The 18,522-nt window shown below is 40.1% G+C and overlaps 1 protein-coding gene across 1 annotated transcript in view; it reads right to left on the reverse strand.

The window, feature by feature from the left end:
* Nucleotides 1-473: 473 nt before the first annotated feature.
* Nucleotides 474-18,522, reverse strand: part of wif1 (wnt inhibitory factor 1) — a 36,662-nt gene continuing 18,613 nt past the window's right edge. The window contains exons 5-11 of the mRNA XM_078416670.1: nt 15,304-15,444; nt 14,016-14,111; nt 10,325-10,420; nt 7,422-7,517; nt 4,350-4,445; nt 2,248-2,343; nt 474-1,531 (exon numbers count right to left, since the gene is read on the reverse strand). Of these exons, the coding sequence (XP_078272796.1) occupies nt 1,410-1,531; nt 2,248-2,343; nt 4,350-4,445; nt 7,422-7,517; nt 10,325-10,420; nt 14,016-14,111; nt 15,304-15,444 (743 nt within the window). The 3' untranslated portion in view covers nt 474-1,409. The remainder of the gene's footprint in view (nt 1,532-2,247; nt 2,344-4,349; nt 4,446-7,421; nt 7,518-10,324; nt 10,421-14,015; nt 14,112-15,303; nt 15,445-18,522) is intronic.

Here is an 18,522-nt window from a genome sequence, read left to right on the forward strand (position 1 = left end):
AAATAACTAGGCATTTTTAAAATAAGACTCCAAAGCAAGATAATCCACACCAAAATGCACAAAAGCAGAACGCAGCGAACAATGGCCTGTTTCCTCTATCATCGTCACTTGTTTGCATATCTTTCATCCATTGTGCTTTATCTCTCTGCATCATCGTCTAGATCTCTCGTTTCCCTTATCCTTGACGTTTGGCTCGAGATCCTGCATCAGAACTCTGCTTGCAACTTCAGTGCCAAGTGGGGGAATTTAAGAACCTTTGATTGCAACAGAGAAATGGAGATTTGGCGACTGAAGTACACACGAGTTCAGCTCACTGTCACGGATATATGGTTGCAGCTGAATAGTCTTGCAAGTTGCAAACAAGGAAATTCATGAGAAAGATCACTTTCCATCATGTTATTTAATACTTTTGCTGAATCCGCATTTTGAAAAACACAATTTCATGAGTTACAAAGCCTTTATTTTTATGCAGTCGTATATAGCATTCTCAAAAATTGCCATGAAAATTAAACTTCTAGCATTTGCAAATGAAAAACATCAAGCATATAATAAAATTTAAAGAATTCATTTTAAGATGGACTGTTAATAACGTCACTCAGGAAAAAAAATGCACTAATGCCAAATGCATACACTCCAACTGACCAATAAAATCATTTTGGGGATGTTTTTTTTATAACTATTCAGACAAAAATATGTGTTATATTTTCATGTGATGGCTTTAAGCTAAGAGGTTTCAGTTACACATATCAGTCTATTATTACTTCAAACAATCGCAAACATATTTGCAGGAATTATATCAGAACGTGAACAGCATAGACTGGGGATTTTGGCTGTTTGCATTGAGCTCTGCATAACTGTAAAACAGATCATTTTATTGGAAGATTGACAGCAAAGAACCGACTAACCTGCAATTTAACCTGCAGTTGAGGGATCAATGCTGATGTAAATTAAAGAATCTCTGTCTACAGTATTTAAATCATTCAATATGTATTTTGTGTACATGTGTATATACATATTTAAATATAATAAACTGACTTTCCTTGTTGGCTGGTATGCCCTTCCTCCAACAAGCAGTAGATGCTGTGTATAAATAATTCTTCTTTGATATTTACTGTTGCATGAAATATAACTATCGTGTAAAAAAAAAGTTTATTAATTTAAATTCATGATGCATACATATTAAAATAACTGGGCTAAAATTATTTAATAACTCTGCTATAATGCAAAAGGTAAAAAGGATATTCTCAAGTAGTTAGAGGACTACTCCAACACTATCGTTGTTCCCAAGATAACATGGCAAAGCAAACAAGTGGTTTTTCCATTACAGACTTTGTTTTTGAACTTGGTACTCAGCTGGGTTAGTGGAGTTGTAAACTGTATATACAGTAAAAGGTTTCAGATGTTACCCTTTACCAAATGTAATTAGAATCGGGTGGTATGTGACTCTCAACATTCTCCTTGGGTAGAATCGAATGCTGTCTGTGCTTGAAGCCTGCTGTCCTCAGGGTGTTCATTAGACTGGCTCCGTATCCTTTAAAAAAAAACAAGAAATATTGCAAACAACTGATTGATACATCTCCAGCATCTGCACATGCAGCTCGTGATTTGGGAATAGTTGCAAGGCAAGACCTGGTGAAATAATTCTCTTACAGTAAACAGCAGGAATATGTCAACAAAACTATGCTGAACTGTCAGGATTTCAAAAGATCTGTTCTGCATTCAATTTACAGCAATTAGCCACACTCTCGATTTAATGATTAATTGATGTTCCGCTGAAATTAGGTTTGTAAGGGAAACCGAATACAGGATTAAAGCATGAACTTCATTCTGCTGGTGATTTATTGACTGGATACATCTCTATTAAATGCAGACAAAAAAAAACAACAGTGGAACTTCAGAGAAACGTCTCAGGGGGCTCTCCATCTCAGAGGCTTGTGGATGCTCCCACACCAAGTATATTTAAGACAGATTGATACATTTTATGATATGAAGGAGATATGGTAATAGGGTGGGAAAATAAACAAGGAACAAGATTGGTCTTGATTCTGTGGCATGGCAGAGCCAGCACATAAGGGCTCTATTGTCTACTCCTGTCTCCATTTCTTTTGTAATAATTAGTTAAAAGATATCAAATTGCCTTGGATTTAATACACTCTTAAGATCAAATACATTGCCTGGATTATTTGGCAAAAAAAAAAGGCTGTGAAAAAGATCAGAACTGCTACATCCCCTTCTGTTCCCACTTACTCTTGTTACAATGTCTTCCGTGCCAGTCCACCCTGCATTCACATTTGTGGGGCTCAATGCAGGATCCATGTGCTCCGCAGTGAGGTTCACAAACAGCTGCAAAGTAGTAAAGCATGAAATTATAATTTTTCTCTTTTTCGCAGGATTTAAGATACACCCAGTCTCTCCAAATATATTGAGCCTGTTAAAGTTGTGGATAATATGGTTACAAACCTTTGGTCTGACAAATGCATACATTTTTATAGTTCTAAACAAAGAATCCACTCACCTTCACCTCTCTAATTAATACTAAATTTGCTTTTTAGGCAGAAGTTAAGATAACAATATTTTACTTAACAATAAGATAACAGGCGTACAGTACTTTTTAAAAAGAAATCTGTGGCAAATTATCATTTGGGCTTGAATGCTTAATATTTGCATTATTAATGCATCAATCATCATTAATTCTTATTTAGATTAGAGCCATAGTTCCTGTTAATTTTGCTCCCTCTCCGTATAAGATTATTAAGGGGTTGGACACATTAGAGGCAGGAAACATGTTCCCAATGTTGGGGGATTCCACAACAAGGGGCCACAGTTTAAGAATAAGGGGTAGGCCAGTTAGAACTGAGACGAGGAAAAACTTTTTCAGTCAGAGAGTTGTGAATCTGTGGAATTCTCTGCCTCAGAAGGCAGTGGAGGCCAATTCTCTGAATGCATTCAAGAGAGAGCTAGATAGAGCTCTTAAGGATAGCGGAGTCAGGGGTATGGGGAGAAGGCAGGAACGGGGTACTGATTGAGAATGATCAGCCATGATCACATTGAATGGCGGTGCTGGCTCGAAGGGCCGAATGGCCTCCTCCTGCACCTATTGTCTCTCCATCTCCCTTCTTGAATGGTTTGGCCCCTTGCTCCTTTCTAAATTACTTCAGTAACACACTAACGTTGTTATGACGCGTGCATGAGATCACATGAGATAGGTTATTTACTCCATTCATTCATTTTAGTTTTCTAAACGATTTTTTGATTAAGTAACTCGGGCAAGACACAGTAGAGCAAAATTGCAATAAATAATTTCTCATCTTTCACAACACCAACTCCAGATCTGCTCTGCTGACCTGATGCATTTACTCAGCACAGATGCATTAAGCGCAACACACATTGGAAATTAAAGATAGAAACAGGAAATGCTGGAAACACAGCAGGTCAGGCAGCATCTGCAATAAGAGAAGCAATCGACATTTCATTTCATTAACAAAGGGCCTGCTGAGTGTTAACAGCATTTTTCAATATTTATTGATCCACACAAGATATTGTTTCACAATGACAGTAAACCCTTCAGAATCTCTAGTATCCTTCCTATCCATGTTATCCTGGCAATATTATTTGAATGGAATGAAACTCCAGCTAGTTAGTAACAGAATGGGACACTATTTGACCACCTTTCCTCACACGCAATAAATGTGAAAATCTAAAAATATGGGACAAAGTAATTGTATCCAGCTAGCACCATTTATTTAACTAACCACTTAATCAATATCAAAGTGGCCAAAGGGATTCTTCATCAGAAAAATGGAGCGCACAATATTAAATGAGCAGATCCTTTTACGTTGCAATTCTCTTTTCCACTGGCTTCAATTATGCTGATTAATCCCTCTGTTCCAAATTAGTTCAGAAGCACACCGAAATATTGGTGTGAGTTTCAACAATGAGGTAGGTTATTTATGCCATCACTTTAAATTCTCTTTTCTAAAGGTACTGCATTCGTTGGAAGCCCCAGAATGTGTTGGAAGTGCAACATATTTCACAATTCAGTGCTGTGTGAAATCAACTCCAGGTTCACCTCTGATGTCAAGGAATTCCTGACCTTAATCTGTGCGGCCACGATGCAAGTTTCAGATACCAATGCATTCCAAAAACAAATATGGTTTATTCATGCTGAAACAATTGGAGAATTAAAAACCGAAATGTTCAGAAAGCTAAATTTCACTTTGACTACAAAATTAGCTAAATACTAGGAAGCTCATAGCCAAACATTTTATTTGCTTTTGAGATTTATTTCAATAAAACAGAGCACATGACAATCGTGGCCCTCTATTTAAATTCAGGAGGAAGATACTTACGTTTAGAACACTGGTCACCTTGGTAACCTTTAATACATTTGCATTTGTTTCTCCCAGTGCATTTCCCTCCATTTCTGCAGGGCTGTCGACATTTACCTACAACAGAAATTTCTACACATGAGTTCATACTCCTAACGAACCAAGAGTCTTCAGTCAGTCCACGAACAAACATTACACCAAGGTATAACTAAACATAAATCAGTTTGAAAAACATTTTCAATACAGGATGCAATATTGAATGTTCCGGAATTTGAAATATATTTCACACAAAAGCTCCAGGATGAAGCAACTAATAGGTATGAATGACTTAAGGACTTGCTCAAAAATGCACCAAACACTTTTTTTGTTATTTTAACCCAGCATCAATCAGTGGATCTTTTCAGTGGACTTACTCTCTAGAGTAGTGGCAACTCTTTGAAAAATCATTCACAGAACAAGGCGAACGCATTGGCAAAGCTAATGTATTGCCCACTGCTGGCAAAGGACAGCCGATCTACTAATTTGAAGAACTTTAGTGAAACAGATTGATTTTCAGGACTTCTCATGGTGTTTGTCACAAATATAATTTTTGTCATTCCAGATCAATTTAATAGTTTAAATTCCCCAGCTGCAAACTTAGGGCTCTGGGTCAAAGTTATAAAGCACATCACCTTTAACACAGCAGAACAAGGTGCAAATTACTTCAACAAAAAAAAAAAGCAGGCAGTACATATTTCTGGCTATTTGAGCATTGGAAAAGTCAGAGTCATGGTCAAGGTAAATTAAGAGGGAGACATTTTAGTCTCCAAGGTCATGAAGGGAACCGAGACAGTTGCCTGCATTCAACGGAGGTGACAATTAAGCTTTCAGTAGCTTATTAAGGGAAGGTACAGCAACAACTTACTAGAAATGTGTAAACGGGAGTGAATATTGAAGCTGGTGCAATGGGGATGGGTGCAAGACCGGGTGGTGTTGTGGGTTATTGGTGGATGTCATTGCGTTAATAGGAAAGCAGATCGATTATGCATGGGAGATGATGTGAAGCGTGGGGAAAGGAACAGCCTGCTTTACGAATTTCAGTGATGAAAACATCGATTGAATCCATGTCCACGGCATTATTGTGGGATGTTGGCGATTTCCACTGCCTTTTCTGTGATCGTCTTGCTTTTAGCTGGAAGCAGCTTAGTCTCATCCAAGGCAAGAGGACAGGCAATCAGACAGCACTACAATTGTTACATAATGCAAGCCAACCGGTGCGGAGAGCTAAACTGCACGACACTCATACACTGCGGATTCCATAAAGGCGCAGCGTGCAAATGAGACCGAGAGGGGAATTACACAGGTGGAGGCTGAAAGAAATCATTCGAGTAATCGTCCATGGCTGGCTGAGGATTACCAAGAGTAAAGGTTTAAGGTGCAATGGATCAGCATGTAGCGAGAGCTTAATTGTGAATCAGAGGATAAAATTGTTGAATTATTGGTCGGAAAATGTCAGTGTACATTCACTTTTTCCATAAACAAGAGTTGACTCAAAAGATGGAAAGAAATAAGAAACTGCTGGCGGGTTAGAAGGTAGGGAACAGGGACATGGCAAGAGCAGTGGAGATGGAAGGGTGAAAGTTCATGGGGTAACTTTACAATAGAGCATCACATGCTCAATTCTATTAGGAAATTGACTGCAATGAACACGTACAGTGCATATGGCAGAGAATGAACTTTATCTTCTGATGCTGAACAAGCTGGTGTATGAAGAGACCACATTATGGGGCATGGAAGGTAGAACCACTCTAATATGATGAATAGTCAGCAGATGATGCAACTGCCCATGTCTGAAAGGAGACACCAAGGTTCAGATATGCCTAGGATGGTCGTGGGTTCATTGAAGATAAACCCGTCGATGGGCAATGGACAACGCAAACAATTTTGATGGAATGGAGGATCCTTTGGCTGGAGAAGGAGAGGAAGTAGAAATTCAGGTGCAGGGAGATTCCAAAACAAATCAACAGAGTAACAGCCACAAACCTGGAGAAAACCTAGTGGGATTGTGCACTCTGCCCTGGAGTGACTGGGCAACGTTAAAATGAAAAGATCAGAACAGAAATGGGTGATGATGTTAAAAGGCTGTGAAGTCTTGATCTGGAGTCACAGTATAATGACTGCTTGATTTAAACTTAAAGGTTGATTCATGAAACATTTTATCTTGGTGAATTCTACATAAAAAGCACAAATTTCTTAAATTGTCTTGAATTTCAAGATATTGATCAATGAAACTTCAAGGTTTCAATGAAATGATTATGTTGATTACTGGAAGATGAAAAGAAAATACAATATTGCTAAGAGATACCATATTTCTATACAATCTCGATTACATTTTTTATAAGTATGTAGAGATGAGGTGGGGGCAGAGAGATGCAGAATTGGGAAGAGGGAGCAGGAAATCTGTGCAGAGATTTTTTTTTTTTTTAACTAATTTTAAATTTAAGGCATTGATTTACCCAGGAGGCAGTGTAGGTTCTGCAGCAATGGAGAACAAATTTAATGGGACTTTGGGAGTTAGAAGCCAGTCAAAAGAGTTTTGGATAATATCAAGTTAAAAAGAGGCCTGGTGGAAATGTGTTGAAATAGCTATCTCTGGGGGTAATGAAGGGGCAGGATTAAGAAGAAAGCTGTTGTGCTGAACATAGCCTTGGTTAGACTGTTTTATAAAAAGGACAGAAAGCAATTAGAAATTACAAACTTAAAGGTTTACAAATTACAAATATGGGACCAGAAATAGGCTCGGTTTTCCTTCGCGTAATGGGAAAAGCCGAAGATGCATGCAGCTGAATGTTTTTTAATTAAATTATGAAAGATGTGGGAAGAGGATAGATTATTTATGCTTCAGGTGAAGAGCTAAACTAGGGGGCAATCAGTATATAATCAGGACCTAGATATTGAGAAGGGAATTGAAAAGACGTTTATCCATTGATCCTGAACTATTTGAAACTCGCTACCATGTGAAGTGACCGAGACACCGGGTATGGATGCATTTGAACAGAAGATAAATAAGTACATGGGGGAGAAGGGAACAGAGGAATAAAGGTTGATACTGACTGTTTTCACACAGATCCCCTTCAAATCCTGGAGGGCAGATGCATTTGTTAGGATGGAAACAGGTTCCACCATTGTGACAGATTGAGGTACAGTTCGCTGAAATAAAATTATATTAAGAGTAAGATGGATGGTTTAATTCTTAAGGCAAAATACTACAACCAAGAAAAAATAAATCAATTTTCAGAAGGCCGTGCATAAAACAACTTAAAGTATGGGGGTCTCTTCAGGTACAAAATTAAAACCCAATCCAAATACAGACAATGCAAACTTGACCAAGGTGGAGTAACTACCTAACCTGAAACTAGAACAATCAGAGCAGGTTATCCATTGACTGTAATACTAATTCAATCATCTGACCTAGATAATGTACTGAGCCACATCAAATTCAGCCCCACACATGCTTTTAAGTTATTCTAGACCAAGTGGACCCGTTGGGCCCAAACCTCTCCTGCATTGGTGCAGCACCCTCTCCTTCCTCCCACTACTGAGTTCCTCCAGCACTGTTTTGTTTCCCTCCAGATTCCAGCGTCGGCAGTTTTTTGTGTCTCTTATTTAAATATTTGTTTTATAAAGGTTCAGCTCATCAATGCATTAAAATTATTCCCAATAGCTTTGATATAACTAATGGGCTATGGTAAAGAAAAGCAGAAGGCAAGTTCACCACTCCAAAACTCATTCTTCTCTGCCCAAGTATGAGCGTGTTCTCAAAGAACTCTTTTGGGCTCCCAATTATAAAATGCAGTGTTCACTTTCTTTTGGGCCTAAATTGGAGAATACTCTTTTACTGTACATCCACTAAAAATCCATTTTGAACAATTTTGCCCTCTTAGTTGTTACAATGCCACTTTAGATACTTGGTTTTCTATCCCCCTCATCCTAGTGGAATGCCACTGGGCATATTTGCCAACGTGAGCAGCTGCCAATTATTCCAACAGAAGTTAGGCACAAAAACTCAGTCTGAAGAAGGGTCTCGACCAGAAACGTCGCCCATTCCTTCTCTCCAGACTTACTCCAGCTTTTTGTGTTTATCTTCGGTTTAAACCTGCATCTGCAGTTCCTTCCTGCACTATTGGTCCAACAGTGTCTCCTGGTTGTACAGTCAATTCCTAAACGCCCTTTAATTTCAAGAATTTCAAACTTAGCCGTTTGGAGGACTTCCCCAAATACCTCCCAGAGATCCATACAAATAATAACTATGGACATTGCACTGCGCAACACTTTCACAATCCCTCGAATAGTCAGGTTTGATGGGATTACCTATTCTACACATATCCATGTTGGCTCGCTTTGATCAACTGAAATGGTTCTAAGTATTTTGGTCTCTATCCTTGATCAAAGGCGAGCAATCTCTGATTAACAGATGCAGGTTTCTTCACATGCTCCTTTTTGCAGTTTTTGTAAACTGTCTGCTGTTTTTGTAATACTCTTCCCATATCAGGACCTCTACTAGTATTTCTATTTGGCTATGGTTTTTGCCTTTGGTGTCTTCTTGTTCTTTAACTCTTCAAGGTTGCTTTTTAGCATCTGGAGTTATTGCCGCTGGGAGTGATAAAGTGTTGTTTATCATTGTAAATGTCTAAAGACATGCACTGCAGAAATGATGTCCAAGAAGATTTGACCATTTGGCTCAGTCTTTGCATTGAAGTCGGCCTCCTTCACATGGAGAATCTTTGTGGCCATGGTCCTCCTCTTTTGAACCCTGCGATAAATTCGCTCACATTTTCACCGCTATTAGATTAACTTGTATACACAGTAAGTCCGTTAACTAATTCTGCCTCATTGCTCAATTCCAAATTTTCTGCACGTCCTACTTCCTCAGAAGTTCTAGGAAATATTGTTGCAGCAATCCGTACAGACACGATCCAAAAATGTGCTACTTTCTAGCCAGCAACAGCTTCTCTTATCCCAGTCTATACGAAAGTTAAAATTCCCATGGTAAGACTATTTAAATTTTACTGCATGTTTGTCTACAAACTATATAAAATGAGGAAATATGATGAGCCACACATTTTACTTTTAACAAACTCCAAAAAGAACAGAGTAACATCTTAATTGAAACTTGCTGGGCTTCTGACTCTAATCCAGGCGCTACTGACTTTAAATCTCCACTCCCTCCGTCAACTCTGTTGCAGCAGCTGCCAACTTTAAATTGAGAGTTACGACTGGAACTGGGAGCAGGAGGGAAAGTTGGTACTTAAGTGGCAGAGTGCTGGAAGAACTGAGGAACTATTGGAATCCAATGCCTTTTCAAATAGATGCAAGTGTCACTTTTCCTCTGGTGACTGTTCACCAGATTGCCTGTGCAAGACATTAGTGTTAAAACCTGACCTGATGGTGTTCACTGATGGCTTGACATAAGTGTTCTGCTCTCCAGCAGAACAGCCCTGGTGGTGTAATGGATAAGGCACTGGTTTCCTAAGCCAGTGATTGTGGGTTCAAGTCTCATCTAGGGTGATAAAGAACTTTCCTTCTGGGTCATGTAGCGGATGCCAGAGTGAGGAGGAAGGTTGGGCGGTTGTCCTTCAACCAGCTGAATGCCTCCTCCTTTACCGGGTGGCACAGCGGTAGAGTTGCTGCCCTTACAGTTGCAGAGACCCAGGCACGATCCTGACTACAGGTGCTTATCTGTACGGAGTTTGTACGTTCTCCCCATAACCCCTGTGTGGGCTTTCTCCAGGACCTCCAGTTTCTTCCCCCACTCCAAAGGTTAATTGGCTTGGCATAATTGTAAATTGTCCCGAGTGTGTATAGGGCAGTGTTAATGTGCGGGGATCGCTGGTCGGTGTGGACTCGGCGGGCCAAAAGGCCTGTTTCCGCGCTGTATCTCTAAACTAAACTAAAAGCTAATTATGATCATGCGTACGCACAAAAAAATAGCACCCAACTAAAGGTGGATCTATTACCTTTATCGCAATTAATACCAAAGTATCCAGGAGGACAGATGCACAATCCTGGACTGACACAGAGTCCTCCATTCAGACATCTGGGGGCGCACAGAGCTAAAGAATGAAGCAGACAGCAAGGTTAAGTGTATTTATGCAAGTATACCGATTTGGAGACTAGCATGCGATCAAGCCCTTTCATTACTTGATTATATATTCTTCTCAAAAACTTTATTCAAAAGATACACACCCCCCACATCTTGTGCCCCCCAACATAGTTCTGAAATCATTGAAGAGATGCTAAACCGCAGTCCCATCTGTTCCTTCAGCTGAGACAGATAGATTCCATGTCATTAGGTTACTGATTGTGGATGATCAGCCATGATCACAACGAATGGAGGTGCTGGCTCGAAGGGCCGAATGGCCTCCTCATGCACCCGATTTTCTATGTTTCTATGTCTCTATTTTCCAGGCCAGAGAGCTACCACCAGAGTTCTGGACAATGTTTATCCTCACCCAATTTTACTCAAACTGATTACAACATTGCTCTTCGTTGGAGATTGTTGTGTGAAAATTGGCTGCCCCATTCCTTCCATTGCAACAGTGTCTACTTTTCAAAAAAAACACTTAATTGATTATCAAGGCCTTTGAGTTATTCCAAATGATGAAAGAGTCTGTACAAATGCCAATTCTTTTACTAACCGAGGCAGCAGGTAAATTGTTAACTGGATCTTGCCAACAATAAGTGGCTGCAGAGCCAAAAGTGTCTTGAAAATGGACTCGATGTGATACCTTTCCAAAGAAAGAACCTATGGCAGCCATAATATGCTTGATCTTTAGCCGTCTGCACACATTCTTGGCAAGCGTATGTGGCAGCCAACTCCACATGGAATTGTTCACATTAAAGCATGAAATTTGTCAATTATGTTCACCTGAATCATATTTGGTCTTCCCATCTTTATCTAGCTCACAAAGCCAGACAAATAGAACAGTTTATGTTCATCCTCTTACTTGATCTAACGCATGCACATCACGTTGAATCTCCATTTTATTTCTCATCCCTCCCCTTCGTGCCCAGCCCCTGCCAACCACCACCCTTCACCTGCAGAAGATGCCAGCAGTGTCCCCGATATATATAATGTCCAGATCTAGGATCTGTAAAATTTCAAGCCCTGTCCATTTAAAGTGGTCCGTTTTCAATCAGTACATCTAAAAGTAAAAATTGAAAGGATTGCTATTTCATATACTTGCACAGTGTTCCCTGCTCATAAGGCAGAAACCCAAGACAGAAAACAAAACAAACAGGAAAGAGCATTTCAGTTGCTTGTGCGCGCTCCAACATTCAGTGATATTGCTGCTGACCTTTCACTCACTTTACCTGCACAAACACCCTTTAAAATCTACTGCTCTTTTTCCATGGGACTGTGACTGAGCGTCCAGAGACTTGCTGGGTTCTGAAGATTCACTGCTCAATGGGAGAAGAAATTTATAATCTGTTGTGAACCCCCATCTCTGAATTACATTACAGGAGATGGTGGTATCAGATTTAACTGCTATGCTTAAGGGACACTTAGACAGACCTTAAACAGGCAAGGCTTAGAAGGAACTTGTTTGAATAGACGCAAATGGGATTAGTATCAACAAAAAGATTGGCATGGACTTGGGAGACCAAAGGGCCAATTTCTGTGGTTGTATGACTCTATATTCTGTGACTGGTGTCTTGAACTATCAACTCCTCTTTTGAGCGGTATAGCAATTTTAACCTTAAAGCTGGTCAGAGGTTTGAAAAGTCAAGTTCTTTAAAACTTGTGCAGGATTCGGTGGGGTTCTACCTGTGGCTCCAGAAGCACATGTTCGACATAGATGAGTTTGTGCTTCACCCTCCCATCTTACACTCCAATGTGCTTGTTAGCTGGATAGAGCAGGCATGCCTGAAGAACGTGGATGGTCCCTCACATGCCACCCAGGCTTGAAAAGATCCCGTGACCAGTCCTCAGTTTTCATCAGTTCAAGATGCTGCCAGGGGTTAGGTTGCTAGAAGGAGCTCAACATTTTACACATCTTATATCTAGACAGCAGCATTTTCTATCAGGAGCACAGCCATCATAGTAAGGATGGGGGAGAGGTGATGGGAGGCAAGCAAGGGAAGGGATATTTAATCTGAAATGTCCACATTATTACAAATGAGTAAATTAATGCAAAATATTCCATTATTGGACTTTGTGCAGCAATACCGAAAAAAAGATAGAGAATTAAATTTGATGATCAAAGTGAATATAATTGACAAAATTAATTCCATGCGTTAATTCAAATGATCAGAAATTAAAAATTAAATTTGCACAAGATTTAAACTTCTCAAATCCTAGAAATTTTCTTTGAGTGAATGTCTTTTTTTAAGGAATATGGATAAGGACAAAACCTATCAAAGTGATCAATATAAACACAAAATGCTGGAGTAACTCAGCGGGTCAGGCAGCATCTCAGGGGAGAAGGAATGGGTGACATTTCGGGTCGAGACCCTTCTTCAGACTGATGGCAGGAGGAATCACAGAGGGGGAGCAGTGAGAGAGCATGTTGCTAAACTCTCGAAGGGAGAACTTCTTCAAAGTAGACATACCTTGAGGAGAATTTGCAGTGGAGGGGCAAGATGTGTGGGAAAATAACTGCAGATGCTGGTTTAAATCGAAGGTAGACACAAAATGCTGGAGTAACTCAGCGGGTCAGGCAGCATCTCTGGAGAGAAGGAGTGGGTCGAGACCCGAAACGTCACCCATTCCTTCTCTCCTGAGATGCTGCCTGTCCCGCTGAGTTACTCCAGCATTGTGTGTCTACCTTCGATTTAAACCAGCATCTGCAGTTATTTTCCTACAGAAAGTAATTGTAATGTCCTCTGTTGTTGTGGCTAGCACAATGAAGGAAACTTCTAGAAGGTCACCTGACAAGGAACAAGCCCATTGGCCAGCTTCTGCTCTTGGCCTCAAGGGGGCACTGGCATTTATATTACTTATACATCACATCTCCCCCTTTACTTTAATTACATCACATCTCCCCCTTCAACGTTGGGGTCAAAACTAATAACTTGAAGCTTTAATAAAGCTTTAATCAATATTGTTTCCTCAAGGACAGCTGTATATATCTGTGAGTTGTTCCAATCTGAAAGAACTGGTTAAGTGCCTAAGGCCGCCAAGACAGGCACCCAGTTGCCCACTGTTCATTCAAAGTAGTAGGGCTGCTTATTTTTCCCTCACAGAATGTTGCTGGAATTGAAATATTTTCTTAACATATTACATTTTAATCCCCTCTTTTGGCTTACAAAATAGCTTAAATAGTTTCGGTTTAATTTGTTTATTTCTTTTCCTCAGTTGATTTCCCAGCTCCTTTAATCTTCTCACTTCTGGAGGCATTCTACATCACGTCCTTGCCAAGAGTCCAAACAGTACAGCCCTGTGACGGCTGCTAGAAAGTGAGCAAAGGCTGCCAGGTGATCTTGCTTGCCAACTTTGCCTGCCTTCCCTGGGTAGCTTGAAGCAACAACTCAAAGGGAAAAAAAAAAGCTCACTGTCTCAGTGAACAGAAAGCAGCGTATTAGCTGCAGAACTGATCAATCTTTGACAGGTACAAAAAAAAAAAAAAACTTTATTCGTCTTTTTACAGAGTTTAAGAAAACAGTTCAGTGACAGGCCGTCATCTTGTTTTTTTTTCTCAACGTTACCTTTTTCACAATGCGGTCCATAGAATCCATCAGGGCATTCACAAACCTGCCTCTCTGTGCAGTAGCCTCCATTACGACATCCCCCTGGGCATTTGGCTTTGCACAAAATAAGGTTGCAAATATTAAATGCCTTATAAATGATATGAAAAATCATATCTGCATATGTTATATCTGTACAACATTTCCGAGAGCTATCATTCTATAATTTATATATACAGATTTAATTAGGCTGCATTTTCTCCAAAACTTACAGCCAGACAAGATAGCCCTCTGCGCTTAAAACACGGTTTAATCATTTGCAGTTCTTCCTTTTCCACCCTGTGTATTTGGGCTGCATTACCAGAGGTTTAATTTTTAATTTGTAGTACCAGCCTATTATTAACATATGCAGACTGTCTTCAACAATTCCCTGCTCAAAGCATCCATAATTAACACAAATTCCAATTCCGTAAGAATGCCAACCAGCCCATAACAGGAAAGCTTTAAATTTCCTCGGGACATTCAGCGACAGAGTTGTGGGGAACGGTAATCAGAAAAGGCCAGATTCAATTTTATCCACTGTTATCTAATACTGTAAAGGTCAAGTCACAGCACTTCACGATTATGGGTAAGCGTATTTAAAGAGGGGCCTCACATTCTGCTTAAGGCTGTCCTACAAGCATGCTCAAAGAAGTGGGTTAAACTAGGAAATTGGTGAACTGCAATGGGGTTAGATGGGTGGAGTAGCAGGTCCCATCTTAATTAATCACCTCATCTCCAACTACCTGCGTAGTGGAGTTTGGATTAGACCCCAAGTTTCAGTGAGAATCCTCAATTTATAGTAAATAGAAATTAAACCCATCATTCAAAACTGCAATGTTATCAAAATCAGGTCATTAATTGTTAAAACAGATGCCAGTGTAATGATGCTCAAGTTACATTCCACTTTGAAGAATTTAGTGCCAATGATGAATGATTTTTTTAAACTTTCATCAAGTGGTATATTTTTATGTAGACAGATTTCTAGCAAGATTACTTTATCATGAATATAATTTTTAATTTTACACCAATCCATATTTGAAAAGTAGAAACAAGGAAATGCAGATGCTGGTTTACAACTAAAAGGACGCAAAGTGCTGGAGTAACTCAGCGGGTCAGGCAGCATCTCTGGCGAAAATAGGTAGGTGGTGTTTCAGATTAGGATCTTTCTTCAGACTGATTAAGATTTAAATCTACTGGTTTTGGTTTGTCAATGATATGGGCTCAGGACAGACAAAAAAAAAAGCATGATAGGAAAAGATCTGCTTACCTCTTTGGCAAGTTTTGAAGAATATTGCATTGTGAGGGGTTCGGAGGACAACATTTCCTTCAGCATCCATAATGACCACTGTGACCTCAAAAGCTGCAACCCCATCCTGGTTACCAAGGCAAGGAAATCCAATCTGCACAACTAAATTGTCACAACGGCAAAATAAGAAGAAATCACAAAACAATTCAGCATGTGAACATTTTAACATTACTTGATATTCAAATATTAAGAATACGATGATGCAATGTGTAGGAAACAACTGCAGATGCTGGTTTACACTGAAGATAGACGCAAAATGCTGGAGTAACTCAGCGGGACAGGCAGCATCTCTGGAGAGAAGGAATCACCTATTCCTTCCCTCCAGATCCTGCCTGTCCGGCTGAGTTACTCTAGCGTTTTACGAAGATACAAACTCATCAGTCCTCATACCTCCGTTAACACAGTACACTCCCACATTACAATGGTTACATTCTTAGAAAATAATCTGTATCACTATTTTCTGTAACAGAAGTTGACAACATTTGTTGCTTCTCTTTCATTTGTGCTTATTTAGTTAATACTTCTCACTTCGAATCTGCAAGAGCATTTTTCAAATTCTGTAACCCAATTTTGTTTTTGGTGGGGGATTTGTGAATTCTGTAAAGGCGAATATCTATTACCCAAACTGTGGGAACATGGGTATGCACTGTACATACAAACAATTTACCAGAAACTGTGCTGGTTTTCAGATTTGTTCAAGGTCCACCCACGCCTGATCCATGGGATTTTGAAGCTATATCTTGTCCAAGGTCTGTAAACATTGAGGTGATCTTATAATCGATTTCCCTCTCAACCACCATCACCCCATGAGAATAAACATTTTGGTTCTGGGATGTAGATTGGGGCAAAAAGACTGGTTGCCAGACAATGGTGTTGAAGGCTGGAGGTGGGAGGGTCCCTCTGCTACCTGAATTAACACAAGGTGCTTTCAAAAGAGTGGGAGAAGCTGTTGCATTTTTAGTACGTAATCGTCCAGACCTCAGTAAAAAATAACAAGCTGATCCTCTGCAAAAACAAGGTGCTCCTCAGGAAAAGATTCTGCAGAATTGCCTTTCAATACACTTTAGATCTCCATTCATGGATTTCACAGTTATTCGCTGCTTCAGAAATCATCGCCAGAAAACTAGCAATGAATTAATTAAGGAAATGCAACATTCCTAGTGACTCAGAAATCCCTTAACCACACAAAGTGGAGAAGGAGCATTTGGGATGGTTTGGAGATCCTTGATCCTTGCATCAAGAGCACACTGAAGCCCTGCGTCAGCCGCTGAAGGAGCCCACCAGCTCATAAACCACCCACCCATTCTGTGGCAATGTCTGTGATTAGCACTTTGACCTCGATCAGTTGCCTCAGAACCCATAAAATCACCATGGAAACCAGTTATCCTTGATCCCAGGAGGACAGGCTATTCTTCTGAAAGATAAACAGAATAGGGCGACAAGGGGGCACAGTGGTAGAGTTGCTGCCCTACAGCGCCAGAGACCCGGGTTTGATCCTCACTACGGGTGCTGTCTGTACAGAGTTTATACATGCTCCCCGTGACCACGTGAGTTTTCTCTGAGATCTTCGGTTTCCTCCCGCACTCCAAAGACGTACAGGTTTGTAGGTTAATTGGCTTGGTATAAATGTTTTTAAAAAGTGTGTAGGATTGTGTATGTGTGCGGGGATCACTGGTCGGCGCGGACTCGGTGGGCCATTTCTGCGCTGTATCTCTAAACTACACTAACAATGGTGATAACGTCGTGCCCTCACAATAGAAGGGAAATCAGACCCTTCTGGCCATGATCACACATTGCTTTGGTAGCTGATGTTGTTAATTTGCGGCGGCACGGTGGCGCAGCGGTAGAGTTGCTGCCTTACAGCGAATGCAGCGCCGGAGACTCAGGTTCGATCCTGACTACAGGCGCCGTCTGAACGGAGTTTGTACGTTCTCCCCGTGACCTGCATGGGTTTTCTCCGAGATCTTCGGTTTCCCCCCACACTCCAAAGATGTACAGGTTTGTAGGTTAATTGACTGGGTAAATGTTTTTAAAAAATTGTCCCTCGTGTGTGTAGGATAGTATTAATGTGCGGGGATCGCTGGGCGGCGCGGACTCGGTGGGTCGAAGGGCCTGTTTCCGCGCTGTATCTCTAAATCTAAATCTAAAATCTAAAGACACTCCATGGTATTAGCAGAACAAATTTTCAAATGAATTCAGCCAATATACAGCATTCAGTCTTACAAAAGGTACAATATTTTAAACGTATAATGTTCTTCTTGGATTTTATTTCCTCTTTGTGGCAAATATCAACTGCAAGTATTCAGAAGTAAGCCTGACTTTATTACCAAACAATCCTGTAAAGATAATACCTATTTCTGCATTGCATTATACCCAACCTGATTGGTGATACTCTTTAACTACTCCTTGATATTTCACAAGTAAAATTCCAATTGAAATTTGGTAGTCACATTATTTAAGAAAGAATGAGTTGCTGTGCTTCGGACTGGATGAATCACGGAATATGGGGAGAAAACTGGAACGTTGCACAACATTTGGATGGCATTGAACTGTAGAGCAGGTCCATGGGTTCAATTGACCAACTGGCTTGCATTTTCTATCCTTCCATGTTGCCCAGGAAACTGCTCTGTTGAAGTATTGATATATAGTGGCCCAAACCTAAGCAGTTATATAAATTCAGGTCACGCCAGTAAGCCACTTATTATAAATGTGATTTTTTTACCAGTATAAAAATCAGGAAGTATCACTTCATCACTGGTTGCTTTGAAGAGCTCCATTTCAATTCCTTGGAGCTTAATTTCATAAGCATAATAAATGCATTAGGATAAATTAATTTAGTCCTACTAAATTTAAACAAACATCACCTCATTGTAACGCACATTTTTAAAACTGGAACAGAAAAAAAATCGCAGTAAACATTTAATAAAATGCCAGGATTTAATTGTTTTGTTTGTAGCAACAAACAAACTCAAAACTTTTTTCCCCCCCATCTTGCAATGCCAACTAACACAATCCTGCAGGACCTTGCAAGTCTACGTGTGTGTGAATCAGAGCCCAGCTTGAATTTGCAGTGGGATCGTTATACGGAGACCAGGACCAGAAGCAATGCCGTATTTAAACCCTCTCATCAGCTGGGGACAAGAGAGGAGCTCAGCTGCTAAGGAAATCAAACTCATTGCA

This window comes from Rhinoraja longicauda, chromosome 20 (assembly GCF_053455715.1).
Source record: "Rhinoraja longicauda isolate Sanriku21f chromosome 20, sRhiLon1.1, whole genome shotgun sequence".
Classification (NCBI taxonomy): domain Eukaryota; kingdom Metazoa; phylum Chordata; class Chondrichthyes; order Rajiformes; family Arhynchobatidae; genus Rhinoraja; species Rhinoraja longicauda.